General features: G+C 40.3%; 1 protein-coding gene across 1 annotated transcript in view; it reads right to left on the reverse strand.

Moving 5' to 3' along the window:
* Positions 1 to 13,070, reverse strand: part of BRCA1 (BRCA1 DNA repair associated) — a 59,304-nt gene that overhangs the window by 26,854 nt on the left and 19,380 nt on the right. Inside the window, exons 7-11 of the mRNA XM_032591074.1 lie at positions 12,215 to 12,317; positions 11,197 to 11,242; positions 9,467 to 9,543; positions 5,415 to 8,852; positions 4,929 to 5,017 (exon numbers count right to left, since the gene is read on the reverse strand). Of these exons, the coding sequence (XP_032446965.1) occupies positions 4,929 to 5,017; positions 5,415 to 8,852; positions 9,467 to 9,543; positions 11,197 to 11,242; positions 12,215 to 12,317 (3,753 nt within the window). The remainder of the gene's footprint in view (positions 1 to 4,928; positions 5,018 to 5,414; positions 8,853 to 9,466; positions 9,544 to 11,196; positions 11,243 to 12,214; positions 12,318 to 13,070) is intronic.

Genomic DNA, 13,070 nt, shown 5'->3' on the forward strand with positions numbered 1-13,070 from the left:
ACTGTTTTTAATTCAAAATAATGGCTCTTCTTGCTTATGGGACTTCTGATGTTTATTTCTCCATTTTAAGAAGGTATCTGCTAAGTCTTAGGTTTTTGAAAAGCAAAGTATTTGGTAAGTAAGGAGCCTTCCAAAAAATACATGTCTTCATTACTATTTGAAGTAACATCTATGGTTGCCAGCAAACCCCAGGGAAACACAGATTGTTTGACCCTCCCTTTCTTCTGATCCTTGAAAATGACTTTGCCCTCTACTAAAAACAAGCCATCTACTTTCTCCTGCTACACTGTGTTCATAGTTTTCAGATGTTTATGACAAGAAAATGTGCTCCCAGCGTCACAAAGGCTTCCGCGGCTGCCCCGAGATGCCTTGCTGCCAAAGTCTGCAGCAGCGCCATTGCCACCACGTGGTGCTTGTGGGTAGTTCTGTCAAACCCTGGCCATGGGAACTGCCTCAGTGAATCTGGAATGAAACCACACACAGGTATCTGACAAGCTTCAGAAGCTGTATTAGTCACTTCTGCCATGACGACCACATCTAATTTCTCTGTTGCCATTAAATACGTTAGAAAATCAGGAAAAATAGTAATGGGAGAATTGTAATTAGAGAGCTTGCCTTTGGGTTTTCCCAAAGGAATTACTTTATAACCTAAATTCCCTTGTAGGTAATTGCCCAGACACATTTGGGAGACCAAGACCAAATTGGTTACTGAGGGTTTTTTTTTTTAAATTCTAATTCTTAAATGTTTCTGGAACTACCCCTATTCTTCTTTTCTATTCCCAATATGCTACTCTGATCTCTTTTAATACAGCTGCATTACTGTGGAAGTTCTTTAAAACTCATTATTGCCCTCAGGATAAAGCCCAAATTCCTAAGCCATAGCATTCAAAAGGCCTTTCACACTCTGATTTTTTTATTACTTCCCCAAACCACCCATATGCCCTGTTTTCCAGTTACACAGGACAACTTTGTGCTTTCTGGACATATCGTGCCTCTGTGTCTTTGCCTTGATTGCTGCCTCCCTTCGCTTTCTACATGGAATAATTCTTCTCATCTTTCAAGGCCCAGCTCAGATGGCCCCTTCAGAAGTCCCCACCAAGAATACATCTACTACCAGGAACAGATGATCCCTCACTACTTCACTGGCTAACACACTTAGTATACAAAAGTGGAATACTAAACCCTTCTTAAATTTTATTTTATTTAATTTTTTAAATGCTTATTTATTCTTTAGGGAGAGAGAGCGTGCATAAGCACAGGGGAGGGGCAGAGAGATAGGAAGGCAGAATCCCAAGCAGACTCTGTGCTGACAGCCTCAAACTCACAAACGGTGAGATCATGACCTGAGCCGAAATCAAGAGTCGACGCTTAACCGATTTGAGCCACCCAGGCACCCCAGGACCCTTCTTGATAGGTGGAATCCTTCTTAACCATTTTTGTATTCCTAATGCCTAGCAAGTAGTAAGTACTCAGTAAATGTTTAATGCAGAAATGAACTAATGAATGAGTATAGTTAATCAGTCTTTAATTAAAAAAAAAACAAAAAACAAAAAAAACAGGGCACCTAGGTGGCTTAGTCACTTAAGTGTTTGACTTTGGCTCAGGTCATGATCTCACGGTTCGTGGGTTTGAGCCCTGCATCGGGCTCTGTGCTGACAGCTCAGAGCCTGGAACCTGCTTCAGATTCTGAATCTCCCTCTCTCTCTACCTCTCCCCTGCTTGTGCTGTCTCTCAAAAACAAATAAAATGTTGGGGCGCCTGGCGCAGTCGGTTAAGCGTCCGACTTCAGCCAGGTCACAATCTCGCGGTCCGTGGGTTCGAGCCCCGTGTCGGGCTCTGGGCTGATGGCTCAGAGCCTGGAGCCTGTTTCCGATTCTGTGTCTCCCTCTCTCTCTGCCCCTCCCCCGTTCATGCTCTGTCTCTCTCTGTCTCAAAAATAAATAAAAAACGTTGAAAAAAAAAATTAAAAAAATAAATAAATAAAATGTTAAAAAAAATTAAATGGTACCAAATTAGGTTTCTCTATCTCCTATATATTTCTTCTTAGTTCTGTTAAACAGTTGGAGGGAAAAGATCCTGCTCCCATCATTTTGTCTGTTACTTTAAATTTCAGTTAGCCGTGAAAACTGACTAGCTCTGTTTTGAGAAGATTCTTGATAAAAACATTTTGCAAAATGAATCTTGAACAAGTAGACACATCTCTAGGAAGAAGATCGGGAATATGAAAAACAAAGGGGTAGTTTATTGAATGTCAAATCTAATGCACTATAGCTAAGCCCAACAGAATTAGAAGCTGGAACCTACAACCTTAAAACACAAGGGACAAAAAGGTGAAAGGCACTGGTGAAAGTTTGACAGGGCCCCAAATCCACCTAGGAGTTGCAGAGAAAAGGCCTCCTTAGTCTTTTCATTCATTTTGTCGCCATGGCAATCCTGTAGGGCGGGAAGAATATTGGTGACAACTCAGGTACGAACAGACTGAACAGGCCACTGTCTCAAAGATTTCTTCCTGACTCCAGCAGGTTTATGTCCTAGAGGGATCTGCTCTGTACAGAAAACGGGGAGAAGACCAGCCCTTTCTTTCTATAGCCCTCACAGCAATGCCAAGAATTAGAAGATTTTAAAACTGGATACCACCTCGTGTTAGCAAAGGTGCAGGGAAGTGAGAACCATCAAGTACCACAGGGGCTGCAAGAGTATGGATTTGTTCAATCTTTCTGAAGAACAATTTAACAATATGTATCAAAGACGAAAAATTTCAGTTGTAGGAATTTATATTAAGGAAATCATTGGGGATGCGGGCAAATCTTTAGCTACTATCAAGATACTACTATAGTGCTGTACATAACAGCAAACTGGGTCTCTTACTTTGAAACCCTCATATTCATTAATAGGCCAAATAAATCACGGCTTACCCAAAGGACAGAATACTATATAGTAATCAAAAATGAGTCATTGAGGGGCACCTGGGTGGCTCAGTTGGTTAAGCCTCTGACTTTGGTTCAGGTCATGATCTCATAGTTCGTGGGTTCAAACCCCACGTCAGGCTCTGTGCTGACAGTTCAGAGCCTGGAGTCTGCTTCAGATTCTGTGTCTCCCTCTCTTTCTGCCCCTCCCCCATCACACTCTGTCTCTGTCTCTCTCAAAAACAAATAAACATTAAAAAAAAAAAGAATCACTGAGGAAAACTGAATGACATGGAAAGAAAAAAACATTACAGTGGAGTATTATGTATTTAAAAAATTTTTTAAATATTTTTATTTATTTTTAAGACAGAGAGAGACAGAGCATGAATGGGGATGCGGCAGAGGGGGAGACACAGAATCCGAAGCAGGCTCCAGGCTCTGAGCTGTCAGCACAGAGCCCGACGCGGGGCTCGAACTCACGAACCATGAGATCATGACCTGAGTTGAAGTCAGACACCCAACCGACTGAGCCACCTGGGCGCCCCATGGAGTATTATGTATTTTTTTAAAGATAAGGAGTACACCTATCTTTGTGCATACACAGGAAAATGGAAGAATTTGAATGAATAGTTAATAGTAATTATTCCTGGGTAACCCATAGAATTTAATCTTTTTTTTTTTTTTTAATTTTTTTTTTTCAACGTTTATTTATTTTTGGGACAGAGAGAGACAGAGCATGAACAGGGGAGGGGCAGAGAGAGAGGGAGACACAGAATCGGAAACAGGCTCCAGGCTCTGAGCCATCAGCCCAGAGCCTGACGCGGGGCTCGAACTCACGGACCGCGAGATCGTGACCTGGCTGAAGTCGGACGCTTAACCGACTGCGCCACCCAGGCGCCCCGAATTTAATCTTTTAAATAATTAATGTAAGCATATGGCATAAAATTCAAGGCACAAAAGGACATTCAGAGACTAAGGCTTCCTCCTCCTTCTCCCAGTCTGTTTCCCCACTCCAAGGGCAACTACTATTAGCTGTTCAGTGAAGATGGTGGTGTTAATCTTTATTTATTTATTTATTTATTTATTTATTTATTTATGATGGGTGTTAATCTTTAAATACTGTGATAGAGAGTACGTTTTCGAGGAGACTGTTCTGCCTGTAGTACTGAAACATTCATGTTACCAAATGTTATAGATAGGACAACGCTCCTATCCCCTTCATATGTAACCACAATATTGGTCTTGGCCACGAGATACAGGAAGTAAAATTGTGTTACTTTCTTTTTCAAAGAAAAAAGAGGACTTACAGGCACCAAAGAACAACTAGCAGATTTAAAAAGAAAGAACGAAAAGAAATCTCCACAAAACAACAAAAGGCTAGATCATCTCTAACAGAACGAGAACTCTGTGGGCTCCAAACAAACCCCTCTCTTTAATACAGTAGTGTCTTCATAGATATTTTTGCTATAGGGAAAATTGCTTTTTTTAAAAAATATTTTTAAAAAATATTTATTTTCAACAGAGAGAGAGAGAGAGAGAGAGAGAGAGTGAGTAGGGGAGAGGTAGAGAGAGAGGGAGACACAGAATCTGAAGCAGGCTCCAGGCTCTGAGCTGTCAGCACACAGCCTGACATGGGGCTCAAACTCACGAACTGTGAGATCATAACCTGAACCAAGGTCAGTCACTTAACCGACTGAGCCACCCAGGCGCCCCTAGGGAAAATTGCTTTTGAAGGTTTAGCTTATTCATTAAATTCAGGATGTAGTATTCACAGTCAACCAGATGGGTGGGTGGGTGGGTGGGTGGGTGTGTGTGTGTGTGTGTGTGTGTGTGTGAAATAAAAGGCAGCCTGAGTTCCGTTCAGGTGCTTACCACCTACTCTGAGGAGACAAGGTACCACATACAACTGTTATACCATTAATTCTAAAGCATGATAAAGCAAATGTCAGCACGTGGGGTGCCTGGGTGCATGCTACTGAACACAGAGGACACAACACACACACATCCACATAGGCTTTTTACCTGAGTGGTTAAAATATCACTCTGAGAGGACACCCCTGAACAGTCTTCAGAGAGGCTTGTTTCACTCTCGTACCCAGATGCCGCTTCACCTTAAATGATGATAAAAATAGCTTCAGATGTGAAAACAGCACATACTGCAACTCGTATCCTTCTCTTCCCATTGGTGGGACAAATTTCACTTTCATGTCATGCAAAATGATTACATTCCTTGTTTTGGGACACCTGGATTTCCTATTGGAAATCATAACAATGAAAACTAGAAACAAGTCCCCCAACAATTATATCTCATTCAAACAGAGAAGATGTTCTAGCTGGGTAAAGGACTTTTAAGGAAAGGCACCTAAGGAGGAACATGTATAAAGTTTAAGAAGCAGTTACTTTAGTTGCACTTGTAAACTTGTAAAATGTACTCTCCCAAAAGGCATCAACATTTAGCTCATTTCTATACTACAGATGGTGGCAAACACAAAAACCTGGTTCCAATACCTAAGTTTGAATCCACACTCTGCTCTTCTTCGTGATTATCCTCTTCCAGGCCAGGTTCCCTTTCATCATCATATGAAACCAATTCCTCATCACTCAGAACGTCCACATTTTCGGACTGATGCCTCACTTGTTTGGAAGGAGGATCAAACATCAAGAAAGGATCCTGGGTATTTGTATTAACAGCCGAGTCTTCCGATGCACTGCACTGTGAAGAAAATAAGCTACCGGAACACCTCGCTTCCTCACTAAGGTGATGTTCCTGGGACTCCTTTGCTGATGTTACCTGGTTACTGCAGTCATGTAAGCTATCCTTCAATGATTCCAGGTTCGCCTCTGTTTTCTTAGACAGACCCTCTGTGGCAATGGCATTATGGCTGGTAGACTGAGAAGGTATACTGGTTACTTTACCAAATAGTAAGTGTTGGAAGCAGGGAAGCTCTTCCTCCTCACTAGACACGTTCTCTTCTGAGGACTCTAACTTCCTGGTCTCTGTTTGGTGACCCTGAGCCAGATGTGTATGGTCTAAAGGGCTAGGGCTCCTTCTGAATTCTCCTTTGTGGACACTCTTGCCAAAAACAGCAGATCTTTCCTTAGCACTTTCAGCAAAGCTGATTTTTCCCTTTATTTCATCACCATTTAATAGGTCATTGGGTGTCTCAGAACAAACCTGAGAAGCACGGCTACTTTCCATAGGTTGTTCTACATTATCGGAAATTAGACATGGAGAAAAATCTGCATTAACAGACTGAACTACTCCTTCATTTTCTCCTTGCCTTTTCATTTCTGGACATTTACAATTACTTACAGGAAGACTTTGCTCATAGACTTCAGGTTGCATAAGACCTAACCTGAGCATAGCACTTAACTTAGGTCCCCGGTTTCTACCCAGTTCTGTTTGAATGTTTTCACCACTGGAACCTACTTCATTAATGCTAGAGCCTACTTCATTAGCACTGGAACCTACTTCATTAACACTGCTTGAGCTAACTTCTTTAAAAGTGTTTTCTCTAATGTTATTTTGGCTAATTGTGCTCACTGTACTTTGAATGACGCTCTCATTTCCCACTGCTCTTTCAGGTGACATTGAACGCTGCTCAAACTTTTCCTCTGACAGGTTTTTCTTACATACAGCATTAACAGATGATCTGATGGGAGAAAGTGGTGGTATATGATAAGGGTTTTTTGAAATGTCATGGTTATTTGCAATAAAGAGTTCAGTTTCATTGCCTCTGAACTGAGATGACTGACAGAGCCCAGGGACTCCTTTTATGCTACATTTGGCATAATCACCTGGCTTCTCCACTTTCTGACTGACTGCAGAAAAGCCTGCAGTTGCACGGACTGCCTGCACGTGCTTGATTTCAGACTGTTTCTTTCCCTGATTTTCTTCTTTTTGTTCATATTCAAGAGCGACTTTTGGACTTTGTTTCCTTAAGGACGTGGAACGGGCCCAGACTGTACCACATTCCTTTTCTGGATTTCCTGGATTTGAAAACAGAGCAAATGACTGACGTTTTGAAACCTTGAACGTATTGTATAAACACTGCGTATCAAGTTCATTCTCTTCCATTTCTATACTTATCCCTTGAGTATGGTTATCTGCACGTCTCAGAGGATCTGTAAAACCCTCTGTGCCATTTCTAGTATCTTTGGAACAACCATGGATAGCTTCCTTGGGGTTTTCAATTGCTGCACACAGACTCACATGTTGATTTGGTGCTGTTTTTGCCTTCCCTGGGGTGTCAGCTTCCAGTAATGAGATACTATCCTGAGTGCCATAATCGGCATCAGGTACCAGTGAAATACTGGTACTCTCTACAGATCTTTCAGTTTGCAAACTTTTTCCTCCACTCGATACCAGCGCTTTGGGATCTCTGGTCCTATCAGACACGTGAATCGTTCCTCGGCTCTCTTCTAGTTCTTCTCTTTGAATGCCAGGGTTGACAAACTCTTGAAGTGTATTAGAACTTGAACAGTTAGTAAAAACCCCAGGTATGTTTGTTAAATTTAGCTCTGGAAAAGTGTTACTGGCAAGTCTTTTATTTATTTGTTTACTTGGCTTGTTACGCTTCTTGGCTCCAGGTGCAGGTTCTTTATTTTCCACGAGTTGAAGTGTTTTGCTGTGTCTGACTAGCATTTGTTCCGAACTTTTTCTTTTCACCATCTCTTCACTGCTAGAACAACTATCAATCTGTAGTTCGGTATGATCAGGTGGGCTTGGATTTCTATTGACTACTAATTCCAGCGCACGCATGTGCCTGGTAGAGGACTTCCTCCTCAGCCTGTTCTCCTTAGGTGCCCTTGAACTGTGGCTATTTAATTCTGATTCCATATTACTTATATTGCTGCTTATTGGTTCAGCTTTGGTTCTAAAAGCAGATTCTTTTTCCAATGATTCTGTTGGCTTAGCATTTTTCTCTTTCTGAACATAATCACCTTTTGTCCCATTCTCAGGACCATTATTTGTTATATTCATCACATGACCGTTTTGCCCTATTCGATCGGTTCCCTCAATTAGCTTTTCAGGAGTCTTTTGAACAATGGCCAAATCTACTTTCTTGATAAAATCCTCAGGATGAAGTCCTGCTGTAGATCTCCTTTTACGCTTTGTTTTATTTGTGAGGGGATGGGCTTGCATTATCTGAGGTTCTATAGCACATGCTCCTATAATGAGATCTTCACTTGTGTGGCTCAAGTTAGGAAGGCTTGCCTTCCTCCGATAGGTTTTCCCAAATATTTTATCTTCAATATTACTCTCTACTGGTTTGGTGTGGACTCTTTCACTTTCACATATCAAAGCATCATGAGGATCACTGGCCATTAAGTCTATTTTCTCAGAAGAACCAGAATATCCATCCACTACATTTGGAACTTCTACTGCACCAGCTACTCCAGGATTCGATTCAGATCCCCCATCATGTGAGTCATCAGAAGTTAACATTTCATCACTTCTGGAAAACCACTCATTAACTTTCTGTATGCTACTATTCAGTGTTATCCAAGGTACATCTTGGGAATCTCTAGGACTGTCAGAGCATGGAGATTTCTGCTTACTCAGTTTTCTCCTACACAGGGGATCAGCATTCAGAACTACCTTTTTCTCTGTGCTGGGAGTCTGCCTATCATTACATGTTTCCTTACTTTCAGCCCATCTGCTCTGTTGGCTCCTTGCTACGCCAGGCTGTTTGCTTTCATTACAGAATTCAGCCTTTTCTACATTCATTCTGCCTTTAGTGAGTAATAAACTGCTGTTCTCATGCTGTAATGAGCTGGCATGAGTATTTGTGGCACATGGCTCCACATGCAAGTTTGAAACAGAAATACCCTGATACTTTTCTGGATGCTTTTCAGTTGCATGCTTCTCAGTGGCGGTCAAATCTTTATTACTGGGTTGACGATGTTCAATATTTGTTATGTCCTCAGAAAATTCACAAGAGGCTGAAAGTATACAAAAACAAGGTGCTTAAAAACTGAATTATCATGAAAAAATAATGTCCTTCATACAACTTGCAGGGTAGAAATAAAGCAACTGGCTATTTTTAGAGAAACTAACCTCATAAACCACCAAATATACTGAAGATGTAGCTCATGCCCTTTCCCAGAATTTCTATTTATCTAGATTCTCCTTATTTCCACTCAAGATACTTAAAATTTTAATTTCAGAATTCCCCTTATTCATAAAACATACCTCCTATTTCTGTAACCTCTGACAATGAACTTAAAGCAGACTGGGCATCAGACATACAGTGCTCTATCTTCAGATTCATACTCTATTTAAATACCAGTATACACAAGATGAAATATAAACATATCAATTAAAAGTAAAAGGCAACAATCAGTTACACAGGCTACTATTATAATCACATCAGTCTAGTGCCATTGAAATAGATCAGGCTGTACCATGACATTTGAAAAAGAAAGATATTCTAACTCTGCCAAGAGATGTTGTGAATTATAAATGTCCCAAATGGTCTTCAGAATAATCTAATTACAGTACTGAATCCACCCATTCTCTCTTCATTGCCCATTAAATTGGGAAGACTTGTCATTACCCTTTTTTGCAGGATTCAAACTGGCTTCAGCTCTGGCTCCTTGAGGGGTGATTCCTAACAATTCGTCATCTCCCACACTATAGAGAAGAGACAGAAGCCTTAATGCGAAATGCTAGTTACATGCTCACAGAGTTGTCAAATGAGCAAGATCAAGTATTTTAGCTCCTCTAGGTACTACTGCAATAAGCTGATCAATTTAATTCACTTTCTGAAATTTGCTCTCTCCTTTAGTAACTTCCAGTCATAGTGAAATGGTCAAAGACTAAAGAAGGAAACACATTCACAAAAGTCAGAGTAGTGTAGATACATTGCTTTACGGATGTGCAAAAGAGAACCAAAATTTAAATGGTAGCCGAACAACAGCCAAAAGATGGTAGAGAAAAATACCCAATGAAATTTAAAAGTGTATGTTAATGAGGGGCACCTGGGTGGCTCAGTTGGTTAAGTATCCGACTTTGGCTCAGGTCATGATCTCATGGTTCTCAAGTTCAAGCCCTGTGTCGGGCTCTGTGCTGACAGCTCAGAGCCTGGAGCCTGCTACAGATTCTGTGTCTCCATCTCATTCTGCCCGTCCCTTGCTCGTGCTCTGTCTCTCAAAAAAAATGAATAGGGGCGCCTGGGTGGCTCAGTCGGTTAAGCGTCCGACTTCAACTCAGGTCACGATCTCACGGTCCGTGAGTTCAAGCCCCACGTTGGGCTCTGGGCTGATGGCTCAGAGCCTGGAGCCTGCTTCGGATTCTGTGTCTCCCTCTCTCTCTGCCCCTCCCCCGTTCACGCTCTGTCTCTCTCTGTCTCAAAAATAAATAAACGTGGGGCGCCTGGCTGGCGCAGTCGGTTAAGCGTCCGACTTCAGCCAGGTCACGATCTCGCGGTCCGTGAGTTCGAGCCCCGCGTCGGGCTCTGGGCTGATGGCTCGGAGCCTGGAGCCTGTTTCCGATTCTGTGTCTCCCTCTCTCTCTGCCCCTCGCCCATTCATGCTCTGTCTCTCTCTGTCCCAAAAATAAATAAACGTTGAAAAAAATAAAAAAATAAATAAATAAATAAACGTTAAAAAAAAAAAAAAAGAATAAATGTTAAAAAAAAAATTTTTTTTTTAAGTGTATCTTATTGAGAACGCAAGAGCAAAGATATTTAAACAAAGAGAGCACTGGGATGGAGTAGACACTCCAATAGAATGCAACACTGCCTCTGTGCTTCTTTTCCAACTAAAAATCATTTCCTCCCAATTGAGAGATTAGGAAAAAGTCATTCGTAAACAAGATCTGATTGGCAATGACAATCACCATAGATCACCAAAGCCACCACAGATCTTAGAGTCAGGCAATAATTCCTAAGGAAAGTAATTTGACAGGTAACCCAATTGGGGTGGCTTGTAGATTACTGTAGAATTGATGTAGACAAAGCTTGAGGGATAGATGGAATTAAGGAAGAGAAAAAGAATTGAAAATTAAGTCCTTTAGTATTTTCATGAGCCAAAATTACCACTGTGTCAATACTACTGTTCAAGGAACTAAGTTAGACATGACCATGGGCTGGAAGCAAGTTTGACTGGAGTTCTGTTATTTTAAACTCTTTTAGACTCTACTAAGATAGGCTTTCTCAGCTATAAAAACAAACAACCATCAAGGTCTATTCCAATGCTATGATCCTAACCGAAACACCAATCCTTAATACTAATTAAACAAATACAAAAATGCCGGCTTCATAGACAAAGGCTCTCTTCAACTCACCTGAAATAACTTGCCTTATTCACTGTATCTTCAGAAGAATCAGATCCTAAAAAATTCCCCAGATGACCAATCAATAAAAGGATTTTTATTAAAAGGGCTAAACTCAATAAATGTACTTGTTGCAAAACAGATATTCATTCAAGAAATATTACTGCACACTCACTATACACAAAATTTGCAGGCACAATGATACATATGGCAGCCAACACAGAGACGTAGTTACAAACACAGGATCTGACACCAGAATTCCTAAGGTTGAATCACAGCTCTGCCCCTTGCTAGTTTTGTTATCTTGGCAAAATGTCTTCACCTCTGTGTGCCTTTATTTCCTCATGTGTAAAATAAGTATAATAATACTAACAACCTCAGAAGTTTGTCATGCATTTTAAATGAGTTATACAAATAAAGCCCAACAGTGCCTAGACCACATAAGTGGTCCTAAATATTCACTATTATAGTTATTTTGTTTATTTTTATGACACAACATCTGCTGTCTTGGAACTTATGATCCTAAGACGGGAAAAGATTTACAAGTAATTTCAAGAGAATCTCCTAAGTGTGATGGTAAACATACAGTGGTGTTTGGGAGCCCAAAGACGACCGGTCATTCTTTCCAATTATAAAAACGTTCTAAAAGATAAGACAATCAGAGACCTGTTTGAACTGAGCTTGGCTTCTTAAAAGTCTTCCTATCCTAGTACAATGTATCTTGGATCCCTCTAAATGCTGTGGCCATCCCATTAGGTTATTTCTTATCCCTACTGTCCATCCTTCCAAAGCATATTTACACATGCTAGACAGCCTTCCTTTTGCTCTTTTTATAAAATAAGAGACTTCAAGGTGAGAGCTGCATCTTTTACATTATTTAGAACACACCATAAGGCTGGAAAAATAATAATATTTTATTTTCACTTTCCAAAGCTCCCTGCCATTGTACAAATTATGAGGATTTGGTATAACTATAAGACAAATAACCAAGCAACTATTATTCTAAATTTACAAAATCTGTGTCTCTTACCCAAGTCAATGTAGACAGACTTATTCTGTGGTTGTATCTGCTGCTTTGTCCTCAGAGATCTCACAATTCCAAAGTTAGAGAGTTGGACACTAAGACTGGTTTCCTGCTAAGCAGTAAAGAATGATCAACTATTTGTTGGCCAGTCCTGTGTTTCTTTTCTTAAAGAGAAACTCCAGGCCATGGACAAAATAGACGATCATAATTAGCTAACATTTGACACCTGGAAAAAACACTTGGCAAATTGCACATCAAAATGTACGAGTTATGTGTGGTTTGAGTATTTTTTCCTCTCTCTGTTGTTTTAAACTTCTCTAAACTGAATGTTTTATCTATGTGATTTTTTGAAGTAAAGAAAAACAGATTTTGAATCTAATACTTTATATTATAGCATAGAAAGGGAATGAACTTCATTTAGTACACATCCCCAATCATATCTGATAACAGGGTTATGAATAAAAACCCAGCAATCCTAAGAACATTCAGAATGGGTAAGAATATTTAAAACTCCAACATTATTCTGATGAAGGTTTCCTTCTTCTTGAGTCCTTAAACATCTACTGAAAAATGAATGCTGGTACCATGAGAACTATTACTTTAAGACCTGCATTATTCATTCATATACAAGCAACAACAGAGCAAATCACTGCATTTTCTCTGACAATTGCATCTTTTAAATTGAAGTAATTTTCAAATGGTAAAAACTGATTTTTTTTCCAGGCAACTTTTCAAAGGAAACAAATTAGGACATACTTCCTCATGCCTGGAGAATTACTGTAAGATGGTTATTTTAAAAACTAGCGAGTAGGGTGCCTGGGTAGTTCAGTCGGTTAAGCGTCTGACTCAGTTTTGGCTCAGG

This window comes from Lynx canadensis, chromosome E1 (assembly GCF_007474595.2).
Source record: "Lynx canadensis isolate LIC74 chromosome E1, mLynCan4.pri.v2, whole genome shotgun sequence".
In the NCBI taxonomy this organism is placed as follows: domain Eukaryota; kingdom Metazoa; phylum Chordata; class Mammalia; order Carnivora; family Felidae; genus Lynx; species Lynx canadensis.